At 54.8% G+C, this 26,305-nt stretch overlaps 1 protein-coding gene across 2 annotated transcripts in view; it reads right to left on the minus strand.

The window, feature by feature from the left end:
• AMZ1 (archaelysin family metallopeptidase 1) overlaps nucleotides 1-16,628 on the minus strand; it is a 21,432-nt gene extending 4,804 nt beyond the window's left edge. The window contains exons 1-5 of one of the 2 annotated variants that reach the window (XM_024122989.3): nucleotides 15,468-16,628; nucleotides 14,167-14,334; nucleotides 1,753-1,881; nucleotides 1,275-1,420; nucleotides 665-841 (exon numbers count right to left, since the gene is read on the minus strand). In XM_024122989.3, the coding sequence (XP_023978757.2) occupies nucleotides 665-841; nucleotides 1,275-1,420; nucleotides 1,753-1,881; nucleotides 14,167-14,334; nucleotides 15,468-16,200 (1,353 nt within the window). In that variant the 5' untranslated portion in view covers nucleotides 16,201-16,628. The remainder of the gene's footprint in view (nucleotides 1-664; nucleotides 842-1,274; nucleotides 1,421-1,752; nucleotides 1,882-14,166; nucleotides 14,335-15,467) is intronic. The other variant, XM_028499986.1, reaches the window with a different exon arrangement.
• Nucleotides 16,629-26,305: the final 9,677 nt, after the last annotated feature.

Below are 26,305 nucleotides of genomic sequence, written 5' to 3' on the forward strand. Positions count from 1 at the left end.
TATATATATATATATATATATATATGTATAACTGAGTCACTTTGCTGTACAGCAGAAATCAACACAACATTGTAAATCAACTATACTTCAATAAAAAAATTTTTAAAAGAGAAAATAACCACCACCTGCCTTTGAACTGTGAACTCAGAGTAAAGTTTCTGAGTTTGCAAACGAACTTCCCCGTAGGACAAGGTTTCTCCCTGCGGTGGAGCAGACGGAGCCGGTTCCCTAGGGTCCCTCTTGGGCCCTGCTCCCCGGCAGTGCCTCGTGCGGACAGCAGAGGGCAGCATCGCCGCGCTGGCTCAGCCCCCGCGCAGGGAGGGGCCGGATTAAGAGCGGCGCCTGCCTTTCCACAGTGATTCTTCGTTAGTCTGGTTCCGCCTCCTCCTCCGGAGGGGCTGTGAGCCAATTAGGGAGAAAGTGATGCTGGGGAAGGCCCCTTGGTGATGCCAGAACCGGCCCGAGTACAGGAAGCTCGAGGACAGGGTCTAGTACGCGGTCAGTGCCCGGTAAAGACCGGCTCTGATTAGGGTTGCCTGGGAAATACAAGCCGTGCGCCCCGGTGGTGACAGCCACCACCACTGCGCCAGGCGCCTGGCGGCGGACTCAGCCAGACCCACAAGGTCCGCAGACCTGTCCACCCCTCCCCCTGCCCGCGACTCACCTTGTACCTGTCCACGAGCTTGAAGCCCAGGACGTGCTGCAGTTTCCGCAGGCAGATGGGGCAGAGGTCCGGGGGCCGCCGCAGGGCCTCGTCCAGGCTGAGGGCGCCCTGCATGAGGCAGCGGAGCCAGCGGCAGTTGCCCAGGCCCAGGAGGTGGCAGAGCTCGTGGCACGTGACCTGAGGGAGAAGGTCCCCACCGCCTTGCGTCCTGGAGCCCGCCACGCGCCGATCCCCGGGACCCCTGGGTGCGGGGGCTACTCCGGGCTCCAGGGAGAAAGGCAAGCTGGTGTGGTCAGCTCTGGGGGCCTCAGCATGGAGGTCTGGGTGTCAGACAGACGACGGCTCAAATCCCAGCCCTGCCACTTGAGAGCTGTGTGACCTTGGACAAAGCACTTGGCGTTTCTGAGCCTTAGTGGCCGTCGGCCCTAAAGTGAAGGAGGGTCCTCAGCACTGTGAGGGCTGCACCCAGGGCCCGATGGCTGTCCACTCACGCCCTTCTGTCTGATTCCACACCCTCGCAGCTTCCTGGAGCTCGCCAGAACCCCCAGCAGCCCCTCCTCTTCCTGTCCCCCCTCTTCTCCCGCCCCCTGGGCAGCGCCCCAACACCCACCTTGCAGCACTGGACCATCCCCAGGGCGCTGAAGCACACGGTCCGGCCTCTGTCCTGCAGGGGTGCCTCGGGGGCCAGGTCAGGGGTGCTGGGCCCCCGCCGCAGGGACTCCCCCGAGAACCGCGCAAAGCTGCACACGCCCACTTCTGGGGAGAGACAGAGAAGCGGAGGCAGCAGCGGCGGCCTCAGCTCAGGGAGCCCACGGGCAAAGCCACCCTCCTCCGGACGCACAGGTCCTAAAGGTCCTGTCCTGCCCTGCCAGCGCGTCCGCGTGAAGGCGGCCCCGGGGCAGACAGCCCCTGGCCCGGGAGGGGCAAGAACTGGGACTGCGGGTTCAAGAGAGCATTTCCATATACGCCCATTCTCTCCCCCAGGAGGGGTTCTGGGAGAAACAGCGAGGGGATGACGTCCCCACGTGTTCCGGGCCCTGGACCCGAGCCTCAGGGCTGAGGCAGGAGGCCCCCCGGTGCCGGCTCACCGTGCCCTGGGAGGAACGTGCCGAAGGTGAAGGTCCAGGCCTCGCGGGGGTACAGGTCAGACAGCGTGAGGCCCAGCACGCATAACGCGTCGCCCGGCTTGCTGCTCTTCAGGAAAGACAGGATGCCGTCTGCGGGGACAGGGCCAGAGGGCGCGGTGAGGCGGCGGCTGGGCCCCCCTCTCCGGGCCCATCCCCCTCTTCCTCTGCCTGGGACCAGCTCGTCCCACAGTCGGACGCAAGCTAGTGACAGTCCATGGAAAACTCAGACTGAGGCCGAAAACTCAGCAGCCAAGCTGCACCATGTGAAGCGGGGGCTACGGGCCTGGGCCTCGGGGGGAAGAAAGAGCTCAGGTTTGGACGGGGTAGTCCAAGTGGGGACACCAAAAAGGCCGCCGGGCCAACGAGACCGGTGTTCGTGGGAAGAGCCGTTGCAGCCTCGGGCAGCTGATCGATGGCCCCAAAGGCGTGGCATCTCATCCCCGGGACCTGTGCGTGTGTTCCGCACCTGGCAGAAGCGAGCAGATGTGATTAAATTAAAGGTCTCCCAGTGGGAAGGTGATTCTGGGTTACCCAGCTGGACCCGATGGAATCACCAGGGTCCTCACGACAGGAGGCAGCAGGGTCAGAGAGAGCTGAAGGGGCCACGGCGCCGGCTCTGGAGGAGGAGCAGCTGCAAGGCCAGGAAACGGGGTCTCCCCGCAGCCTCCCGAAGGAGCCAGCCCTGCCGGTGCCTGGATTTTAGCCCTGGGAGACTTCCGTCCTCAGAACTGTAAGAGAACGAGTGTTGTTTAAGCTGCTAGGTCACTGCTAAGTCACTGGTTACAGCAGTTCCCGGGAGCGCGGGCGTAGACGTGCGGCTGAGGCCGGGGGGATGGAGCCCGGGGCCGGCGGGGCGTGGAGGAGCCCCGACGGAACAGGCAGAGCGGCCGCGAGGTCCACGACCAGGAGAGGGTCTCAGAGTGATCGGAGCGAGAGGGGAGGTGATACAACCGGGAGACAAAGACCTTTTCCGAGGGGTGTGGCTACAGAAAGGAGCCGAGCAGCAGGGTGGCGGCTGGAGGGGCCGCCAGCGGGCCAGAGAGCGGGTCAAGACGGAGCAAGTAGCAGCAGCTCGTCGGTCCGAGGGCGGACGGCGGGGAGAGCTGCTGGGTGTGTGGGAGCAGGCGGGGGCAGGGCGCCGAGGGCTCGGGCGGGTCCGTGAAGAGCAGCTAGGCCAGCGGTCCGCGACGGGGAGCACGGACGCAGCAGGCGGGGAGCCGCCGTGAGGGAAGCCTGTGGTCCCCCTTTGTCTGTATTTCCTCAGCAAAACAAAAAAGCGAGGTCGTTGTCAGAAAGAAGAGGGAGGAGAAGACCTGAGGGCCCGGGGCGCCGGGCACCACCCAGGGCCCCTCGGGCCTACACTCGTGCACCGAGGGGACCACCGGAGGGTGCGTCTTCCTCCAGTCGCGTTCAGCTGCCGGGGAGACAGGAGTCGGATTTAGCCAGGTGTGGACAGGAGGGGAAGAGGGTGGCCGGGCCAGGAGGGCAGAAGTCAGGGCAGGAAGCAGGTCCAGACGGCGAGACGGCGGAAGGACCAGCGGGTTGCACCCCATGATCAAGGAACCGTTAGCGGGAAACTGGAGAGACGGCGGGAAATGTCGGGGCGGCGTCGAGAGCGAGATGCTCGGAAGCCCCGCTGCAGAGATGGCACGGTTGCGGGTCACGACAAGGCCCAGCCCAGCGCTGTCCGTAGAAACACGGTGTGACCCGAATGTGTGACTGAGTTTTAAGTTTTACTAATTTTAAAGTAACTTAAAACATCAAATTGATTTTAATAATACACGTATTTTAACCTAACATATCCAAAATTTTAACATGTCGTCAAGTATTAAAAAGTTAGTAAGATTGCTGACGTAGCCTTTCGTGCTGAGTCTTCACGCACACGGGTGTGCGTGTGCGTGTGCGTGTTCAGAAGCCACATGCGGCCAGTGGCTGCTGTCCGGACAGCCCAGGTCCGGGTGTGACCTTGGGACGAGTGGCTGAGACCTTGGAGGAGAGACCGACGCGTGTTAGCTCTTAAGGTGGCACGGACGGCGATGATTGTTACAGGTCGAGCCGTGTCTCCACAGAGAGATCACGTGGAGGTCGTAATGCCCGGTCCCTGAAATGTGACCTTACCCGGGGACAGGGTTTGCAGATGTAATCAAGTTACGGCGAGGTCAGCAGGGTGGGCCTAATCCAATTCGCCTGGGGTCCTTCTAAGAGGAGAAGCGACACAAGCTACGTGATGGAGGCCGAGGCTGGCCCAGGGACCGCCGGCCGCCACCAGGGGTGGAGGCGCTGAGGAAGGGTCCCCCGGAGCGTCCAGGGGGAACAGGACCGGCCACCACCTCGGCCTCAGAATTCTGGCCTCCGGACCGTGAGATAACACACTTCCGCTGTTTTAAGCCACCCAGTTTGTGGTGCTTCGTTACGGCGGCCGCAGGAAACGAACACAGCCGTCTAAAGCACGCAATCGGACCACGGGAACCCACCCTCTCAGCCTCCGCACGCCACCTGCCTGCTGAGCCCTCCCGGGCCCCCGTCCTTCCAGTGGCCCACGAAGCCTAGGGCGGGGGAAACAGCAGTCTGTTCAGCAGTCAGCGGAGACGGACACCCGGACCCCGGCGCCGCGGCCCCTGGGACGGCTGGACGGATGCCGGGTCTCCCCCGAGTCGGGTGGAAGCAACAGCAGGCGCGGTGGCGCCGCACGGGGCGGGGGGCGGGGCCCAGCGAGGGGCGGGGGCTGCAGTCTGGGACAGAGAAAGGGACACGCCACCACTGGGACGGCACCCACCCGGCCAGTAGTCCGTCAGCCCCAGAAGCTCAACACCAGCCGTAACAGCACGCTACCTGCCACTACAAGGTAACCAAACAAGCCGAGTGAAGCACAAAGAACAGCTTCTTAAGGCATTGAAGGTGGGGGACGGACGGCTACGGGGGGCACGGAGGAAGGCTTGCGGGGGCGAGGCAAGCTGTTACTACACGCTCTTATGGTGATGGCTACGTGACGTGTGTGTGTCAGGACTCAGAACGGTTACACCCAGAAGGAATAATTTCTCTATATGTAAATTATGCCTCAATAAACAGGACTTTTAAAACACCAGAGACCTAACGAGAAACTAGAAACAGGGAGAAGATTAGAATCCCAAGAGATGAAGCTGAGCTGTTTCTGAGACGGGGGATGGGAAGGTGACCCTGATGACACAGCCCCTGCTCTGCCTGCTACCCCAAAGGGCCGCACCCGGGGAGAGGAAGGCTGTACTCCTGGGGTCATCAGCGTGGCCCAGACCGTCAGCTCCCTTAGGGGCCTGGCCAAGGAGACATAAAATCCTCTCTGCAGAAAAACTACATCATCCCAGGCCACAAAGTCTTCTAAAAGTTAAACTGATTTTTCACATAAGACGTCCAGCTAACAATCAAAAATAAGACACGCAATGAGGCAAAATAAACAAGACAGAATTAGCAGACATAGCACAGAGGGCAACACGGGCGCTCCGAGTGCTGGACTCGCAGACACAGATTATAAAGCAACTGTGCTCATAGATATAAATGCTAAATGTAATTTTAGCCGGGAATTGGGAATGGTGGAAAAAGTCACACTGGGACTTCCCTGGTGGTCCAGCGGTTAAGACTCGAGCCCCCAATGCAGGGGGGCCCAGGTTCCATCCCTGGCCAGGGAACTAGATCCCACATGCATGCCGCAACTAAGAGTTCACATGCCACAACTAAGGAGGCCTCAAACCGCGATTAAGGAGCCCGTCTGCTGCAACTAAGACCCGGCACAACCAAATAAATAAATTAATTAATTAAAAAAATTTTTTTTAAAGTGACACCGCTGCATCAAAAAGAATAAAATACCTAGGAATAAACCTACCTAAGGAGGCAAAAAACCTGTACTCGGGGGCTTCCCTGGCGGCGCAGTGGTTGAGAGTCCGCCTGCCGATGCAGGGGACACGGGTTCGTGCCCCGGTCCGGGAGGATCCCACGTGCCACGGAGCAGCTGGGCCCGTGAGCCATGGCCGCTGAGCCTGCGCGTCCGGAGCCTGCGCTCCGCAACGGGAGAGGCCACAGCAGTGAGAGGCCCGCGTACGGAAAAAAAATAAATAAATAAATCCTGTACTCGGAAAACTCTAAGACACTGATGAAAGATCCTGGGACAAGATGAAAGAGTAGAAGGACCCTGAGCTCACCTCTCACGAGCACACCAAGAAATCACAACTAACTGCTGAACGACCATCAGTAAAAAAGACTGGAACCTACCAAAAAAGATATTCCACATCCAAAGACATAAGGAAGAAACCCAAAGAGACAGTAGAAGGAGCACGTTCACAATATAATCAAATCCCATACCCCACAGGCGGGTGACCCGCAGACTGGAGAACAATTACATCACAGAGGTTCTCCCACAGGAGTGAGCGTTCTGAGCCCCACACCAGGCTCCCCAGCCCAGGGGTCAGGCCTCAGGAGGAGGAGCCCCCAGAGCATTTGGCTGTGAAGGCCAGTGGGGCTTGAGTGCAGGAGCTCCACAGGACTGGGGAAACAGAGGCTCCCTCCTCTCTTGGAGGATGCACACAAGGTCTTGTGTGCACCAGGACCCAGGGCAAAAGCAGTGACTCCATAGGAACCTGGGCCAGGCCAACCTGCTGGTCTTGGAGGGTTTCCTGGGGAGGCCGGGGGCAGCTGTGGCTCACTGTGGGTCCCAGGACACTGGTGGTGGAGGTACTGGGGGATCTTCATCAGTGTGAGCCCTCCTGGAGGCCGTCATGTTAGCATCGAGACCCGGCCCCACCCATCGACATGCTCCAGAGTTGGGGCGCCTCAGGAAAAACAACCAACAGGGCGAGAACACCACCCACCCATCAGCAAACCGGCTTCCAAAGACTTCCCGAGTCCACGGCCACCTCTAGACACACCCCTTGACACGGCCCTGCTGACCAGAGGGCCAGGACCCAGCTCCATCCACCAGTGGGCAGGCACCAGCCACTCCCACCAGAAGCCTGCACAAAATTGATAAACCTTTAGCCAGACCCATCAAGGAAAAAAGGGAGAGTGCCCAGATCAATAAAATTAGAAATGAAAAAGTTACAACCGACACCACAGAAATACAAAGAACCATACACAAAAGTCTGTTGCATTCCTATACATTAACAATAAAAGCTCAGAAAGAGAAATTAAGGAAACAATCCCATTTGCCATCGCATCAAAAAGAATAAAATACCTAGGAATAAACCTACCTAAGGAGGCAAAAGACCTATACTCTGAAAACTATACGGTGCTGATGAAAGAAATCAAAGATGACACAGACAGAAAAACATACCATGTTCTTGGATCAGAAAAATCGATATTGTCAAAATGACCGTACTACCCAAAGCAGCCTACAGGTTCAATGTGATCCCTATCAAATTACCAAAGACATTTTTCACAGAACTAGAAAAAGAATTTAAAATTTTTATGGAAACACGAAAGACCCCGATCAGCCAAAGCAATCTTGCGAAAGAAAAACAGAACTGGAGGAAGCAGGCTCCCTGACTTCAGACTATACTACAAAGCTACAGTAATCAAAACAGCATGGTTCTAACAAAAAAACAGAAATGTAAGAACAGATACTATAGAATTCCTAGAGGAAAGCATAAATCATAGCAGTATTTTTTTGGCTCTGTCTGCTAAGGCAAAGAAAACAAAAGCAAAAATAAACAAACAGGACCTAATTAAACTTAAAAGTTTTGCACAGCAAAGAAAACCATAAACAAAACGAAAAGACAACCTACAGAATGGGAGAAAATATTTGCAAATTATGCAACTGACAAGGCATTAATCTCCAAATAGTTCACACAAATAGTTCATAGAGCTCAATATAAAAAAAAAGAACAACCCAATCGAAAAATGGGCAGAAGATCTAAATAGACATTTCTCCAAAGAAAACATACAGATGGCCAAAAGGCACATGAAAAGATGCTCAACATCACTAATTATTAGAGAAATGCAAATCAAAACTACAATGAGGTATCACCTCACCAGTCAGAATGGCCATCATCAAAAAGTCTACAAATAATAAATGCTGGAGAGGGTGTGAAGAAAAAGGAACCCTCCTACACTGTTGGTGGGAATGTAAACTGGTGCAGCTCCTATGGAAAACAACATGGAGGTTCCTTAAAAAACTAAAAATAGAGCTATCATATGATCCTACATTCCCAATCCTGGGCATGTATCCAGAAAAAAACGTAATTTGAAAGGATACATGCACTCCACTGTTCACTGCAGCACTATTTACAATAGCCAAGACATGGAAGCAACCTAATTGTCCATCAACAGATGAATGGATAAAGAAGATGTGGTATATTCATACATCGAATATTATTCAGCCATAAGAAAGAGTGAAATAATACCATTTCAGCAACATGGATGGACCTACAGATTATCATACTAAGTGAAGTAAGTCAGAGAAAGACAAATATCATATGATATTACTTATATGTAGAATCTTAAAAAAAATGATACGAATGAACTTATATACAAAACAGAAAAATAGAAAACCAACTTATGGTTACCAAAGGGGAAGGGGGGTAGGAATAAATGAGGAGTTTGAGATTAACATATACACACTACTATATATAAAGTAAGTAACCAAAAAGGACCTGCTGTATAGCACAGGGAACTATACTCAATATTTTGTAATAACTTATAAGGAAAAAGAATCTGAAAAAAAATAGATATATATGTAAGTATAAATGAATCACTTTGTTGCATACCTGAAACTAACACAACATTGTAAATCAACTATACTTCAATTAAAAAAAAAAAAAACAGTGAGAGAATAATGAAGCCAAAAATAAAAATAAATAAATAAATGTTAAACTACTCTCACGTTCCTGGAATAAATACAAGTGAGTTGTAATGTATTTTACATATTTCTAGATTTGATTTGCTAATATTTTACATTAGAGTTCTTATTATATGAGAAATTGGTTTCCAATTTTCCTTACTAATAACGTCTGTAAAATTTTGGTATCAATATCTTGCTGTTCGTATTGAAAAGAATGCAAAGTGTTTCTACTTTGTCTCTCTTTTGGAAGAACAAAAAAGGCACTGATGAAAGAAACTGAAGATGACACAAACAGATGGAAAGATATAACCATGTTCTTGGATTGGAAAAATCAATATTGTTAAAATGACCATACTACCCAAAGCAATCTACAGATTCAAAGCAATCCCTATCAAATTACCAATGGCATTTTTTTCACAGTACTGGAACAAATAATTTTAGAATTTGTATGGAAACAAAAAAGACCCCGAACAGCCAAAGCAATCTTGAGAAAGAAAAACAGAGCTGGAGGTATCACACTCCCTGAATTCAGGCTATATTACAAAGCTACAGTAATCAAAACAGTATGGGGGACTTCCCTGGTGGTGCAGTGGTTAGGAATCCGCCTGCCAGTGCAGGAGACCACAGGTTCGAGCCCTGGTCTGGGAAGATCCCACATGCCGCAGAGCAACTAAGCCCGTGCTCCACAACTACTGAGACTGCACTCTAGAGCCTGTGAGCCACAACTACTGAGCCTGTGTGCCACAACTGCTGAAGCCCATATGCCTAAAGCCTGTGCTCCGCAACAAGAGAAGCCACCACGCTGAGAAGCACACGCACTGCAGCAAAGAGTGGCCCCCGCGTGCCACAAATAGAGAAAGCCCGTGCGCAGCAACAAAGACCCAACACAGCCAAAAATAAATAAATAAATAGATAAATAAAACCAAAAAAAAAACCAGTATGGTACTGGCACAAAAACAGAAATACAGATCAATGATACAAGATAGAAAGCCCAGAAATAAACCCATGTACTTATGGTCAATTAATCTATGACAAAGGAGGCAAGAATATACAATGGAGAAAAGACAGTCTCTTCAATAAGTGGTGCTGGGAAAGCTAGACGGCTACATGTAAAGAATGAAATTAGAACATTCTCTAACACCATATACAAAAATAAACTCGAAATGGATTACAGACCTAAATGTAAGACTGGATGCTGTAAAACTCCTAGAGGAAAACATAGGCAGAACACTCTTTGACAGAAATTGTAGCAATATTTTTTTGGATCTGTCTCCTGAAACAAAAAAAAAGCAAAAATAAACAAACAGGGACTAATTAAACTTAAAAGCTTTTGCTCAGCAAAGGAAACCATTAACAAAATGAAAAGACAACCTACAGAATGGGAGAAAATATTTGCAAATGATATGACCAATAGGGGTTAATATCCAAAATATATAAACAAGTCATAGAACTCAACATCAAAAAAACAAACAATCTGATTAAAAAATAGGCAGAAGAACTGAATAGACATTATTCCAAAGAGGAAATGCAGATGGCCAACAGGCACATGAAAAGATGCTCAACATCACTAATCATCAGGAAAATGCAAATCAACTGGAGAGGGTGTGAAGAAAAAGGAACCCTCCTACACTGTTGGTGGGAATGTAAACTGGTGCAGCTCCTATGGAAAACAACATGGAGGTTCCTTAAAAAACTAAAAATAGAGCTATCATATGATCCTACATTCCCAATCCTGGGCATGTATCCAGAAAAAAACGTAATTTGAAAGGATACATGCACTCCACTGTTCACTGCAGCACTATTTACAATAGCCAAGACATGGAAGCAACCTAATTGTCCATCAACAGATGAATGGATAAAGAAGATGTGGTATATTCATACATCGAATATTATTCAGCCATAAGAAAGAGTGAAATAATACCATTTCAGCAACATGGATGGACCTACAGATTATCATACTAAGTGAAGTAAGTCAGAGAAAGACAAATATCATATGATATTACTTATATGTAGAATCTTAAAAAAAATGATACGAATGAACTTATATACAAAACAGAAAAATAGAAAACCAACTTATGGTTACCAAAGGGGAAGGGGGGTAGGAATAAATGAGGAGTTTGAGATTAACATATACACACTACTATATATAAAGTAAGTAACCAAAAAGGACCTGCTGTATAGCACAGGGAACTATACTCAATATTTTGTAATAACTTATAAGGAAAAAGAATCTGAAAAAAAATAGATATATATGTAAGTATAAATGAATCACTTTGTTGCATACCTGAAACTAACACAACATTGTAAATCAACTATACTTCAATTAAAAAAAAAAAAAACAGTGAGAGAATAATGAAGCCAAAAATAAAAATAAATAAATAAATGTTAAACTACTCTCACGTTCCTGGAATAAATACAAGTGAGTTGTAATGTATTTTACATATTTCTAGATTTGATTTGCTAATATTTTACATTAGAGTTCTTATTATATGAGAAATTGGTTTCCAATTTTCCTTACTAATAACGTCTGTAAAATTTTGGTATCAATATCTTGCTGTTCGTATTGAAAAGAATGCAAAGTGTTTCTACTTTGTCTCTCTTTTGGAAGAACAAAAAAGGCACTGATGAAAGAAACTGAAGATGACACAAACAGATGGAAAGATATAACCATGTTCTTGGATTGGAAAAATCAATATTGTTAAAATGACCATACTACCCAAAGCAATCTACAGATTCAAAGCAATCCCTATCAAATTACCAATGGCATTTTTTTCACAGTACTGGAACAAATAATTTTAGAATTTGTATGGAAACAAAAAAGACCCCGAACAGCCAAAGCAATCTTGAGAAAGAAAAACAGAGCTGGAGGTATCACACTCCCTGAATTCAGGCTATATTACAAAGCTACAGTAATCAAAACAGTATGGGGGACTTCCCTGGTGGTGCAGTGGTTAGGAATCCGCCTGCCAGTGCAGGAGACCACAGGTTCGAGCCCTGGTCTGGGAAGATCCCACATGCCGCAGAGCAACTAAGCCCGTGCTCCACAACTACTGAGACTGCACTCTAGAGCCTGTGAGCCACAACTACTGAGCCTGTGTGCCACAACTGCTGAAGCCCATATGCCTAAAGCCTGTGCTCCGCAACAAGAGAAGCCACCACGCTGAGAAGCACACGCACTGCAGCAAAGAGTGGCCCCCGCGTGCCACAAATAGAGAAAGCCCGTGCGCAGCAACAAAGACCCAACACAGCCAAAAATAAATAAATAAATAGATAAATAAAACCAAAAAAAAAACCAGTATGGTACTGGCACAAAAACAGAAATACAGATCAATGATACAAGATAGAAAGCCCAGAAATAAACCCATGTACTTATGGTCAATTAATCTATGACAAAGGAGGCAAGAATATACAATGGAGAAAAGACAGTCTCTTCAATAAGTGGTGCTGGGAAAGCTAGACGGCTACATGTAAAGAATGAAATTAGAACATTCTCTAACACCATATACAAAAATAAACTCGAAATGGATTACAGACCTAAATGTAAGACTGGATGCTGTAAAACTCCTAGAGGAAAACATAGGCAGAACACTCTTTGACAGAAATTGTAGCAATATTTTTTTGGATCTGTCTCCTGAAACAAAAAAAAAGCAAAAATAAACAAACAGGGACTAATTAAACTTAAAAGCTTTTGCTCAGCAAAGGAAACCATTAACAAAATGAAAAGACAACCTACAGAATGGGAGAAAATATTTGCAAATGATATGACCAATAGGGGTTAATATCCAAAATATATAAACAAGTCATAGAACTCAACATCAAAAAAACAAACAATCTGATTAAAAAATAGGCAGAAGAACTGAATAGACATTATTCCAAAGAGGAAATGGAGATGACCAACAGGCACATGAAAAGATGCTCAACATCACTAATCATCAGGAAAATGCAAATCAAAACCACAATGAGGTATCACCCCACACCTCTCAGAATGGCCATCATCAAAAAGAACACAAATAACAAATGTTGTCTAGGATGTGGAGAAAAGGGAACCCTCATACACTGTTGGTGAGAATGTAAACTGGTGCAGCCACTGTGGAAAACAGTATGGAGGTTTCTCAAAAAACTAAAAATAGAGCTACCATATGATCCAGCAATCCCACTCCTGGGTATATATCCAAAAAAAACCAAAACATGAGGCCCAATGTTTATAGCAGCATTATTTACAGTTTCCAAGATATGGAAGCAACCTAAATGTCCATCGACAGATGAAGGGATAAAGAAGATGTGGTATATATACATATATATATATATGTATACATATATATATGTATATATATACACACACAATGGAATACTACTCAGCCATAAACAAGAAGTAAATATTACCATTTGCAGCAACATGGATGGACCTGGAGAGCATTTTGCTAAGTGAAATAAGTCAGAGAAAGACAAATACTGTATGATATCACTTATATGTGGAATCTAAAAGAATAACAACAAACTAGTGAATATAACAAAAAGAAACACACTCACCGAACAAACACACTGGTGGTTACCAGTGGGGAGAGGGAAGGGAGGAGGGGCAATATAGGGGGAGGGGAGTAAGAGATACAAACTATTAGGTGTAAAATAAGCTACAAGGATATATTGTACAACACAGCAATTATAGCCAATATTTTATAACTATAAATGGAGTATAACCTTTAAAAATTATGAATCACTATATTGTATGCCTGTAACTTATATACTATCGTACAGCAATTATACTTCCATAAAATTTTTAAAAAGTGACACTGCTAATTTGAAAAAGAATCCACTAAAAACTATAGAACTGAAAAATATAACTGAAATTTGGAACTCTATCTATGGGTTTAATAGCATATTAGGTGCAGCTAGAGATAGAATGAGTTAACTGGAGAGTGAGACTAAAACTGGGATGAAATACAAGGAAAGGGGAAGAGAGTGAGGAGGATGAACATGCATCCCATTAGAGTCCTCAGTGGGGGAAAGAATGAGGCAGAGGCAGTATCGGAAGAAAGATAATGGCTGAGAATTTCCCACAACTGATGGAAGACATCAATCCACTCATCCCAGATCCAACATCAGCCAGAGACAGAGCCCCAGCCCCTTCTTGGGGACCTCCCTGAACTTGAGTCTGGGTCTCCTGTACATCTGAGAGCCCCCAGTTCATCTATGCCTCTCAACCCAGCCTCATTCTCCAGCTGCCAGTGACCCCCTGGGGAACGATGGGGTCAGAGAGCTTTGTAAAGACAAAAAGCTAGAGGGGCCTTAGAAGGCTGCGGCACCTGCTCTGTGTGCCCTTGAGTTTTCCGGCGGACACTGGGGCTGTGTGGTCCAGTCTCCAGACACTTCTGAGCGGGGAACCCTTGCCTCAGTCTTCCTCTTCTAAAGGCTGGGAAATAGATATTCCCTCCCCCAAGAAAAGCAGGGGGATTCCTTCCTTCTCCTAGGGCCCTCCCTCCCACCTTTTGCCTCCAAAAAGGGCTTTTTGCCAAGCGGCAGAGGCCTGCCCTTGCGCTGGCCTGACCTGTGCCCACACCGCACGCACTCACCTGTGTGGAGCTGGAGCCTGTCAGAGTCCTGACTGGGGCGTGATGAGCAGTGGATGGACGCGGCCGCCACCGATGGCAGGCACCTGACCTGCAGGCCCAGGAAGAAGGCCTCTGTGCAGCTCCGCAGGTGGTCCAGAAGCGCGCCGCCTGCCGGCCCCTCGCTCAGATCTGGGGGCGGAGCAGTGCCATCAGGCCCCCTGCCCTCTCCTCGGAGCCCCCATCTGCCTGTGCCCAGCACCCTGGACACGGACCAAGGCTGGAAGCCAGGAGACCTGCGAGAAAGTGGCTGCAGTGTCCCCAGGCCAGCAGCTTGCCCAGGAGGTGATTAGAAATGCAGATTCCCAGGCCCGGCCCACCCCCACCCCCCACCCCCCCCCAGATCTCCGGAAGCAGAACCCGCATTTTAACAAGATGAGCTGTCAGCGGGGAAACAACATGGATGGTTTGGGAGTTTGGAAGCAGAGTCTACAGACAGAGATGGCCGACTGGCCAGGGGGAGATGGGGCAGGAGGGGTGCCTGCAGGCCTCGTCCTCAGGGGCAGGAGGGGCGGGTAATGAGCCTGCCTTGGCATGCAGAGCCAGTGGCCCGCCCCCTCATCCCCAGCACCTGGCCAGCAAGCCCCGGAGAGCCTGGCGAGGCATCTCGGCCCTTGGTCCACGCACAGCCCCTCACACCTGGTGTCCCCTGTCTGAGCGCTGGAGGACCACGCAGGAGTCCCCGAGTCCCCGCCAGGCCCTGCCAGGGTCTCCAAGTACAGCTTCGGGGTTAAGAGCAGGGCACTGGGGTCAAAGCCTGCCTCTACCAATCACCAGCTCTGTGACTTGGGCAGGTCAAGTGACCCCTCCCAGCCTCAGTGTCCTCCCCGATGAAGTGGGGTGACCCTGACCCCAGCACCCCACACCACAGGGGAAGCAGCCAGTACGGTGCCTAGGACAGCGCTGGCTTCAACAGGTAGGGCCAGGACGGCACCTGCGGGTAGAACAGGGCGGTGATGCTGCCCAAAGGGTCCCAAGGCCCTGGGCTTTCTGAGCAGTGTGGAGCTGGGGCGGGGGGAGAGCTGAGTCTCACCCCCGAATCCCAAGCACACCGGCACATCCCCCTTCATATCAGGTCCTGCCTGGGGTCCAGGCACAGACATCCCCACCTCCTGCTAGACCTAGGCCCTCGTCCCGCCCCCGGGGTGTCCTGATGGCCCGGGATGCCACCCTCCAGCTCATCACCACCTGCTGCCCCACGGGGTCCATGCCCATGCCCGCCGGTACCCCCGGGCCGCAGGTGCCCATGGGCCGCAGGTATGCACCTATGGGCTGCAGGTAAATGTGCTTCCGAGCCAGGCTCTGCTTCCGGGGCGCCAGGGCAGCGTGGAAGGTCTCGAAGTCCTCGGGGGCCTCCGGGCGGCTGAGGAGCCAGTCGAAGCCCGTGCGGATGAGCAGCGTGCGGAAGGACGTCCTGCGGGGGTTGTAGGCCTCAGCCAGGAAGAGCCTCTCGGCTGGGGAGAAGGTGGACGCGTAGAGCTGCCGCAGGGCCGGGTCGGTAGACAGCAGCGCATCCTTCAGGGCCCGGGGGCCGAAGCTGAACTCCTGGGCCGGCCGGCACTGCAGCATGACGGGCCTGGCCTCGCTGGGGAGGCCCCACGGCCGCCCATGCACCGCCCGGGGCCTGGCCACCAGCTCGCCCACGGCCTTCCCTCGGGCCGAGCGCAGCGGCCACGTGGGCCCCCAGCACGAGGACCAGGGGCCGAGGGCCTGCGAGGCCCAGCTCCGCCCGCGTCCGGCCTCCTCGGCGGCAGCAAGCGGCTCGGACCCCCTCCGGCCCGTCGGCACCTGCGGGGAAACGCCCGGCTGAGCCTCCGGCCGTTCTCTCGGGCCCGGGAAGGGGCTCTGCGGGGCGGAGCGCACCCCCCCAGGACACGGCCCCTGCACCAGGCCAGGCCAGGCACGCCGTTTTCCCCTCTTCTCGGGGGCCGGGTCTTTAACCAGCACCACGTGTGGGGAAGCGTCCTCCCTCCCCCGAAGCAGGGATGCGGTTTCCATGGAACCCTGGTGAGGACAGCGCAGACCCGCCCCTTCCCAGCCCTCAGGAGGGAGGGCGCGCTGGCAGTGAGACCCCCCAGCCTTGGGCTGAGCACCCGCAAAGCCAGAGGCCCCTCCACCAGGAACCAGCCACCCCTGAGCCCTCTGCGGTCACCCCACCGCCTGGGCCACCTCAGCACCTGCAGCCACCGGCTTTCCCCGCAAGGGCCCCGTGGGCCTGCGGATGCAGCCGCGATGCCCGAGTCCGCGTGGCCAGGCCAGCCAGGGGCTGGACAGGCGTCTGTGGGGAAGGAAAGCAAGCCCCACAGTGCCGGCTGCAGAAGTTTCCTAGCACAGGCGAGGGGCGGGCACACATGCCGACCGCGGAAGCATCAGTAGGGAGACGCGGCGACGCAACAACGGGCACTTTAACTGCTGGGGGAGGCCAGGCAGGGAGGGGAGACGCGGCGGGGCGGGGGGACAGATGGGCGGAGAGAACGGTGACAAAGTCACTTCACAAAGTGGGGTTTTCCTCCCGACGCAGGAGCAGCGTCTGGCTGGCGCATCCCGGGTTAATCAGAAACAACGCGCCCTCCTACCGCACGCCCTGAAAAGCTACCGGGAAGGGATTGGCTGCTGTGGGCTTGACTGCGTCTCGGAGGGGGAGGCGACGGAAGGAACAAGCCAGAGAAGAGAAGATGCACAAAGTAACAACAGATCAGGACTAAGGCGAGAACAGCGCTCCCGCGGGTCCCTGATTTAGAAAGTCAGGCAGACGCGCAAACCCATCTCTGCAGAGCACAAAGTGGCGAGGCCACCCAGCCGAACTGGAGAAACAGAAACGGCCTTGTTTTTGTGGGAAGCATAAAGAAACGAGGCTGTACTCCCTTTAGCTAACCTCAGTTTAAAATGTTCATCCAGAAAATAAATGCATATACGCATACATGTGTGTATGTGTGCATGTACGTACATGTACACGTACACACATATATTCATATAGAGGGGGAGATTGGGTGTATGTATAATTTATAAATCTTCCTCCAGAAAATTATACACATGTGATTTTTTCCAGGATATTATATACACGTGTGCATACATACATACACACATACATACACACATGGATGTGTTTTTTCAGTTACTTGCTGGCTTAGATGAAGGGACAGGAGCCAGGATTGAACACCTACTGAGATCCCCGCCAGCAGAGAGCTTTAAGCATTTCTTTCTGCATGTATGTTTTACCAGTTCACATCCAATCGTGTGTACAATCTTACATCCTCTTGACTTAGTATATTATGAGTGCTTTCCCAGATCCTTAAACAGTCTATAAAAAAATGCCATTTTTAATGGCTGGACAAAAACGCCACAATGAACATCTTCGTGTACGGCTCTGTGTTTCCATTTCCTCAGGAGAGATTCCCAGAAGATACTGCGTGTGGATGTTTAAAGAATCTCGATTTATAGGGATTTCCCTGGTTTCCAGTGGCTAAGACGCTGCACTGCCAATGCAGGGGGCGCAGGTTCGATCCCTGGTTGGGGAGCTGAGATCCCACATGCTACACAGCACAGCCAAAAGATTAAAAAATAAAAAAATAAAAAGAATCTCGATTTGTATAGCCAAATTGTGATTTGTATAAATTGCGCTTTTGTACAAAAGCGATTGGTATTTGCTTTCCAGAAAGGTCACACTAAGTTGCAACCCCATAGCCCCCCGGATTTCTAAGTAGTCAGCAGCAAATGAAAACAATTACCAAGAGCACTGAATACCCCACTACATTCCAGGCGGGGCTTTAACACCCAGGGAATCGGGGACAGTTATTATCCTCATTTTCAAGAGGGTGAAACTGAGGCAGAGCAAGGTTAAAACTAGCTTAATCAAAGCCACACAGCAGGGCTTCCCTGGTGGCGCAGTGGTTGAGAGTCCGCCTGCCGATGCAGGGGACACGGGTTCGAGCCCTGGTCTGGGAAGATCCCACATGCCGCGGAGCAACTAAGCCCGTGCGCCACAACTACTGCGTCTGGAGCCTGTGCTCCGCAACAAGAGAGGCCGCGATGGTGAGAGGCCCGCGCACCGCGATGAAGAGTGGCCCCCACTCGCCGCAACTAGAGAAAGCCCTCGCGCAGAAACGAAGACCCAGCACAGACAAAAGTAAATAAATAAATAAATAAATAAAATTAAAAAAAAAAACCACACAGCACATAAGAATCAGAGGTGGGATTGGAACACACCGATTTTCAAGTACCCCAGTTTCCATCACCGGGAGCAGCAAGGCTCCGCCTTCTCAGGACCCCCTGCCCGGACCCCCGTCCCTGCCGCCAGACACTAGGGCAAAACTGACAGTCTGTAATGGGATGAACAACCTGCTCCTGGGCTGTCGGGAAAAACGCTGGCCACTTGAGAACCACATCACATGGCGCACACGGAAGGGCCACGGTGGCGAGTTCTCCAGGAGCCCAGACCATGTGCGAGGAGGACCCAGTGAGGACAGACTGTGTGACCAGAAGGATATGGTCAACATTTCCAAGGGGGGCCGGGGGGCAGTGTCCCGGCACAGGAGCCCCTGTGGCTCCCTTCCTTCCCCGACCCGACAGTCACCGCCTGCCTATTCATCCGTGGGGCTCGGCCTACACCTGTGGATAAAACGGGCCCCTGGCCTCGTGGAGCTTGAATGCTAGAGATTTAGGCGGACCATAAAAGGCAAGAAAAATAAGTATTGTCTAGTGTGTTAGGTGATTAATGGTACCTGAAGAGGAGAAGGCAGATCAGGGCACGGGGCTCAGGAGGGCCAGGGCTGCACTGCCTTTTTCCAGAGGGTGACCAGAGCAGGCTTCACTGAGAAGCTGGGAGCTGAGCAGACTGGAGGGAGGGGGCCGGGCAGGGGGGCTCCCGAGCGGAGGGGCATGTGCAAAGGCCCCGCTGCACACACAGCGCACAGAGGCGGGTGCAGGGGCAGCGGGGAGGCCGGCGTGGTTCGGAGGTGGGAGGAGAGGGAGGGAGGGAGGCAGGGCCACGTCGTGCAGCCTCCAAGCCGTGTGTTCCCCAGGCTCTGGCCTCCCCACCCCCGGGGCAAGGAGAAGGGGGTGACATGAGCAGCATACGAGGCTGCAAGCCGGGCTCTAGGAGCTCCTCCTCCCCGGTGTCCTGGGTGTGAAGGCAGACCCTCCGGGAAGCTTCAGGCGTGGTCAGTGGGCCACAGGGACCCGGGGGCCAGGCACAGGGTGGCACTCACGAAACCCTGAGGAGGGAGCGCCCTGAGGCCAGCGGGGGCTCTGACCTGCACTTGGCCCTGTGCCCTTCCAGCCCCCTGGGCCTCAGCCCGGTTCCCCGTCTCCCTCGCCCAGAGCGAGGCTGGACCCAGCAGAGAGGAGGTGCCGGCTGCAGTCCAAGGTCCGCCCTGAGCCTCAGGAGCGGCCTCGAGTGCTGACACCACGTGCATCTCACCAACCTATTTTGGTTTCGAAATGCAGCCCACGGGACCCCGGTACCTGCTCCGGGCTCTCCCCAGACCCTCCGCTCACCAGCACCCTCCCACAGCGAGCTGGAGGCTTCTCGGCCGACAATTACCGCTACAGCATTCCCCGCTGTCACAGCCGGCTCAGAATTATTCCTTCTGTAATTGGGAGTGGCCTATAAATTGCGCCTCTGGGGCCGCGGGGGCCTTGCAGACGCCCAGGAGGGTCTGTGTCACAGCTTTGCTCAAGGAGGTGAAAGTGGGCCAGACACCGACGTCCGAGGACATCCCTCCCCACAGTTCCACCGTCTGTAAACTTCAAGTCACTTCTTGACCCAGCACCTCCTCCGAAACGCAGCTGTTAGCATTCACGTGTCTTATAGGCAAGGCCATGGAGGCTCAGAGAGGGGAGGCCACTCGCCCAGGGTCGCACAGCTCACCAGGATTCAGACACGGTACTCCCGACTCCTGACAGAGACGTAAGGCAGACGATGAAAGGCAATAAAAATAAATATTGTCTAGTGTCACTCTGGGCCTCATGCACAGGACCTTGTCCCACCCCCGAAGAGTCTTTCCTGCCAGCACCCACTGTCCCTTACCACCCACCGACCCCGCTCAGGGCCTTCACGGCCAGCAAACACCTCAAAGCCGGGCAAAGCCTCGGGAAACGAAAAACGCCTGCTTTTTACCAAAAGTTCAAGGGCCCTGGCACGTCCATCCCAGGAGTGACTTGGGCCCAAACTGTAAACCTCAGATGGCCCAGAACCGGCCAGGTCCCTCTGGTCCCGTGAGCCAGAGGGCCCCGAGGCACAAGCGGTGTTTCCAAGGAGGCCGCAAGCGTTTCCACCTTAGGGCCCGTCTACACCGTTGTGAGCCGTGTGGGATCCCAAGAGCTTTGGTTCACGCGGTCACATCGATCATACGCCGCGTCCGAACTTAAAAACGAGAGCTGTGTGCGACACAAGGACACAAAGCGCCACCTCCGCCAGCAGCGCCACCTGACGCCACGGCTCCGCACTGTCGTGAACCCCGTTGTGACCTGAGGGTCCCTAGAACACACTTGGAGAGCCACCGTTTCACTCTGACTTCTCCCCCCGGGACAACTGATTGCAGGCCCGCAGGGCCGTGTTGAGCACGCGTGTGTTCGGAGCATCCACGTGGGAAAGACGGGCCTGGTGTGAGGCAGAGACGCCCAGAGCACCTGCCCCGGTGCAGAGCCTCCGGCCTAACAGCCACGCAGAAGCCCAAAGAGCTCGGAAGAAATGGCCACCTTAGCCCCGGACTGGCGCGGGCTGGCAGGTCAACGGGAGGCTCCAGGTTGGGCCCCAGGGTGTGTGACAGGTGTGTCCTGTCCATCCGCATGGGTCCCACTCTCTCTGGGGTCCAGCCACCTGTCTGCCCAGATAGCATTTCCTCTCAAGACGCCCGGGCGGCCACACTCTCTCCCTGGGTCACTCAGGGAAACCCTGACCCTTCGGTCCTGCCAGGTCATTTCTGCACAAGACCACCCCTCGTGCAGAGGCAGAAGCTAGACGTGGGCGGAGACCGAGGCTGAGCCCCAGGCCAGGGGTGCCGGGCGAGGGAGCCGCAGCAAGGCAGGGGCTTCCCGGCCCTCTCCGCGACCCGCCAGCCCGCTCACCTTGGCAACGATGAACGCTCTCCTCTGCCCATAACGTGGGGCAGCAGCTGCGGAGCGCAGGACGCCGGCCTCGCGCCCGAGCCCTGCAAGCATCATCTCATTTGAGCCGCACAACCTTGCACCGCTGCAGGTGCTATTAACAGTGCCCATGTCTCAGATGGGGAAACCGAAGCCAGGTCCAATCTCAGAGCCATGCCTCACACTGGAGCCAGAACTCTTAACGTGCCGGTGGGCTTCCAGAAGCAGAGAAGGTCTCACCATCAGCACAAGGTGGGATGTCTCTGCCTGCCCGTTACCACTGGGACCACAGCCAAATGTTTCAGCCCGCCTCCCCTCTCCCTGAGGCGCCCATGTCCCCCTCACCTGTCCACTGTCCTGCCCAGAGGCCAGGGAAGGGCGTGTGCTGGTACAGGCCGTTTCCACTCCCATGGGAGGGCCTGCTGCAGGAAGGGCAGGCCGCCCCAGACCCCTCAGCCCGGGCACCTGCTTCCTGATCCGACTGGACAGATGCCTCAGACTTTGGCAAGAAAGCACGCTCTGATCCTTGTTATTCTGAATATGCTTTGCAAAACATGCCAGCAGCTGCGTGGAGCTATTCACTACTGTCTGCCTTCGGAGCGGCCCCGCGCAGAAGGGATGTAAGGGTTTGCGGCTTCACACTTCTCAGGGGTTTCCATTTGCTCAGAGGGGAACCGAGGGCCGCGATCACGGCGGGAGGGTCTCCGCGTCAGACCCCTGCTTCCTGTTGCGGGGCGCTCACCTCCCTGCCCCGGCTGCCACCCTGACAGTTTCCTTTCCCACGACAGGCAGGGGAGGACGCAGCCTTCCCCTCTGACCCTGGCAGCATTCTCAAGTTTGGCATCGCTGTGGAACCCCACACCCTGCTTTTCTGAGCTGGAGGTGCTGCCTGTTTTCCTGGGAAACAGGAAAACAGCACTGGGCCTGCTTCTCCACCAATACCTAGGCGGTCATGTGACCCCCCTTCCCCGCACCCCCAGGCTCTCTGGGGGCGTTCCATGCCCACCTGGGCCGGCCAGGAAGTGCCCTCTTCCCGTGCCTGGCCCTGGGCTCTCCCACAGCCTGTTTGCTCCCATCGCCAGGACGCAAAACAGCCCGCAGGTCGCCCTCCCGTGGGGAGCAGACGGCCGGGAGGGGTCCCCGAGCCCCTTCCCTCGCCCGGCTCCCCTCTGCGGGCCCAGGCCGGGAAGTCTCGACTCTGGCGCGGAGCACAGAGCGCGGCACTGCACCAAACCCTCCTCGGCGCACCGGTCCCCGACACCCCACCTCCCGCCCCAGCGCGCCCTCCGTGCCCGCGCGGACTCCGCGCCCGAGCGCGCCCGCCGCCGCCAGGGCGTCCTCGGGGCTTGCGCGGCCGGACTCGGCGCTGCGGCGCGGCCAAGGCGTCCCGACCCGGGCCCTGCGCCCCGCTCGGTTCCGGGTACCGGCGCCGTCCCACCCAGCCCGCCGGTCTCCTCTCGGTCCCCGCCTGGGTCCCCGCGGCCTCCCCGCCGCACCCCGGCCTCGCAGCCCCGGTCCTCCTCGCCGCGCCCGGGTCCTCCCCGCACCCTCCGTCCTGCGGGCCGCGCACCCCGGTCCCTCCCCACCGTGCGCCCCCCGGCCTCCCCGCCGCGCCCCTACCTCGCAGCCTGCGCCCTCGGGAGCCGGCAGAGGCGGTGCCAGGCCGGGGGCAGCGTGGGCACGTGGCGTGGGCCACGGAAATCGGGGAGGTCTCCGCGTGACGTCAGCACCGAGGGGCCGGGACCGAGGCGGGAGCCGGTGCAAGTGTAACGGGCCGCCTGCCGTGGGCGCCACACCCCCTCCTGCTGCTGTGGGTGCATCACGCGCGGGCCACCAGTGGGCAGAGCGCCGGCAGGAGCCCCCGGTCCTCAGACACGGGCTCTGACCTCTGCTGACTCCTTGTGAAGCGCGCTTGCCACGCCCTGACCCTCCCAGAAACACCTGGGCGAGGGGCGGGGCCTGAGACCCTAAAGCCAAGCGGGTGAGAGAGGTAAGCCGGCGCTGCCCAGGTGAGAGAGGTAAGCCGGCGCTGCCCAGGTGAGAGAGGTAAAGCCGGCGCTGCCCAGGTGAGAGAGGTAAACCAGGGCTGCCCAGCTAAGGCCCTCAGGTCATACAGGTAAACCAGAGCTGCCCAGGAAAGGAGCTGGCATCAGGGCTACCTCAGCACTGTGCGGGCACAGCTCCAGCATATGACACACAGCCTAGCCCTGTCATCACTGATTCCCCGGGAACTTCCCCTTCATTTGGCGGTCTCCCTATTAAGGTGCAGTAATGATTTTTTTAGAAGTTTTTATATGCCAGGCACGATATACTAAATGCTTTACACGTACTCTCTCAAGCCTGTGAGGTAACTATCCTTTATGTCCCCATTTCACAGATGGATCTCTGAGGAGGCAGGGGAAGTGACAGGCCCGCCCAGACGGCAGGGCCGGGGCTGAGGACCCCCAGCGCCGGTGAGGGCGGGGACCCAGCACCCGGCCAGGGGGGCAGCGCGGGCTCTGTGTTCAGCACACGTTTGCAGCCTGAACGCCGTGGGTCCTCAGAGAGGGTCCAGGGGGTCTTTATCCCCAGAGATGAAAGGCAGGCAGCCCTTGTCCAGGGAGCTCCTACCCCACGCTGTCTCTGGGCCCCCTTGTCCCGAGAAGGGTCCTGCGCTCCGGCCACGTCCCGCCGCCACGCTGCAAGGCCAGCAGCCTGTGGCCCGCCGGCCGAGTCCCCCGCCTCGAGGTCAGGATTTCACCGCGCAGCTCCCGGGAGGTCCCGGGAGGCCGGCGCGGCCCAGGGGACGTCCCCACGCGGCAGGGCTGGTGCTGCGGGAGGTGCAGGGGGCGCTCGGCCCTCGGAGCCTCACCGTGCTCCTTTAGAGCAGCCCCCGCCAGCTGCTGAGATACAGGAGGAAGTGCCCGGGCCCTAGGAGGCTCGGCGGCCTCTGAGCTTTGCATCATTCTCCTCAGGCCGCCGAGCGAGGGCAGGGGCGGCTGCTAAGGGTTCCCTCCTTCCTCCTCTCCACAGCTCAGCGTGGGGACCCACGGAGGCACGGGGCCCTGTCCTGTGTCCTCACTCCCGATAGAGCATGCGGCTCAGGCCACAGCCCCCACGGCCTTTCCTGCACCCCCTACGTGGCTCCCCTTTCATCGGCACAGAGCCCGGGACCCCGGTGCAGAGGGGGAAGGTCTGGAAGGCGAGGTTGGGGGGGCTTCCTGAGAGCTGGAAGTTGCCCGAGTCTCTGTGACCCTGAGTGCCTTTTAGGCGGTTTCTGCTGTTTACCGCCCCAGAAAACCTCGCCTGAGGACAGTCCTGTCTGGGAGGATTCTGCAAGGACTTCCCAGCAGCCCAGGGAGGTGTAAGAAGCATCCGGGGCCACAGGGTCAGCGGTCAAACACCTGGGCTCTGGATCGGCTACTCAAGCTGCCGGACCAAGAAAAGTCACTCCCCGTCATTGAGCTGTTTGCTCACAAGGTGTCAGTGATCCCTGTGGTCTCTGTGGAACCGGGGGGGGGAGGTGGGGGGGACCGTGTCGGTCCCCATCTGACTAACACTCAGCTGCTCTCGGGCCACCTGCCCTGGAAGTGCTGGCCTGGGGAGCCCCGAGAGAGCCCCAGAAGGCCTCCAGGCTGCCCATCCCAGAGGGAAGTGGGCAGTGCTCCAGCCATGAGTCACCTTGTCCCCTCCCGGGCTCTGGCCTGGCCCCCCGGCAGCGAAGGCCTGGAGCCCGGCACCGCCCCCACTCCCCCCATCCCCGCCCCCCGGTCTGCTCCCCGTCGAGCTTCCCTAAGCAAGGGAGACCAGACAGCCCCGTGCTCCCTCCCCAGCCCCGGGGTCATCGGGCCTTCCTGACAGTGCACTGATGTCCCGAGACCTGCAGGTGGGCCGGCCGTGACAGGCGGGTGGACAGAGCAGAGGGAGGGTCCCATCACCCACACAAGCTGAGCCGCGCATTTTACCCCTGGTTTCCTCCCATCCGTGAGACCCAGGCAGACGGCTGTTCATTCAACAGCTGCTATTCTGGGTCCCGACTCTCCACTGGGCTCCAGGTTAGGACCAGGGAGGCGCAGTGAACAGGTGAGGTGGGGGACAGGCACCCCATGTCACGCCAGGGTCCCCTGGGTGGCCAGGAGGAATCTCCCGCCTCCTGGAGAAGCTTCCCCTGCACTTCTGGGAGGCGAGGAACTGCCTGCCCGGCTTCCGTGAGGTCTCCGTCCCACTAGGGTCCTGTCTCGGGGGACAGGGCTGAGGGAGAGTCAGCCTGAGGCAGGGAAGGCTCAGTTCTCAGGACATGCACCTTGAGTGAGGGCCACCATTTGTCCCATCTCCAGGTCACGGAGGCTGGCCAGCAGCCTCCTGTCCAGTCCCCCCAGCCAGCGGGATGAGGACGGTGCCCCTCCGCCCAGTGCCACGTGACACCCCAAGGCGGGAGAGGACCCCCAGCACAGCAAGGAGCCCGGCCGTGAAGGCCAGCATTATCGCTCCAGCCCCAGCGGGGAGACTTTTCCTCCAGCTGCCCTTTGCCTCCTTGGAACCCTTTATGATAAGGGCTTCCTTTGAGCCGAATGCTACCCCAGCTCTGGGCTGCCAGCTTCCAGGCCTTCCCGGCAGGGCCACCCACCCCTGCCTGCCCAGCCTCATTCAGGAGAAATGCCCCCACGGATTGCTGAGGGATGTGTCACCATCATCCCTGGCACTGCAAGGGAATTCTGTTTGAGCCTTCAGAAATGATGCTACAACAATAGCTGTCCATTGTAGAAGATCTGGAAAATTCTAAAACACTTAAAAAAAAAAAAGACCCCATAATCCAACCATCAGGAGGTAACCTCTCTGCCTTTTTGTCAGACATCCTTCAAATAATTTTTCTCTCAACATTTAAATACAGTATTCTGTTCTGCCGGAGGCTTTGTCACATGACACCCTTCCCTGTCAATAGCCCGGAGCTGGCATCCTCATTGCGTTGTCTGCACTGTTTTGTTTCCTGGAGGATTCACCGGGTTTGTGACATTTTGGTTTTTCCCAGTTTCTCACT

Source organism: Physeter macrocephalus, chromosome 14 (genome assembly GCF_002837175.3).
Source record: "Physeter macrocephalus isolate SW-GA chromosome 14, ASM283717v5, whole genome shotgun sequence".
NCBI classification, from domain to species: domain Eukaryota; kingdom Metazoa; phylum Chordata; class Mammalia; order Artiodactyla; family Physeteridae; genus Physeter; species Physeter macrocephalus.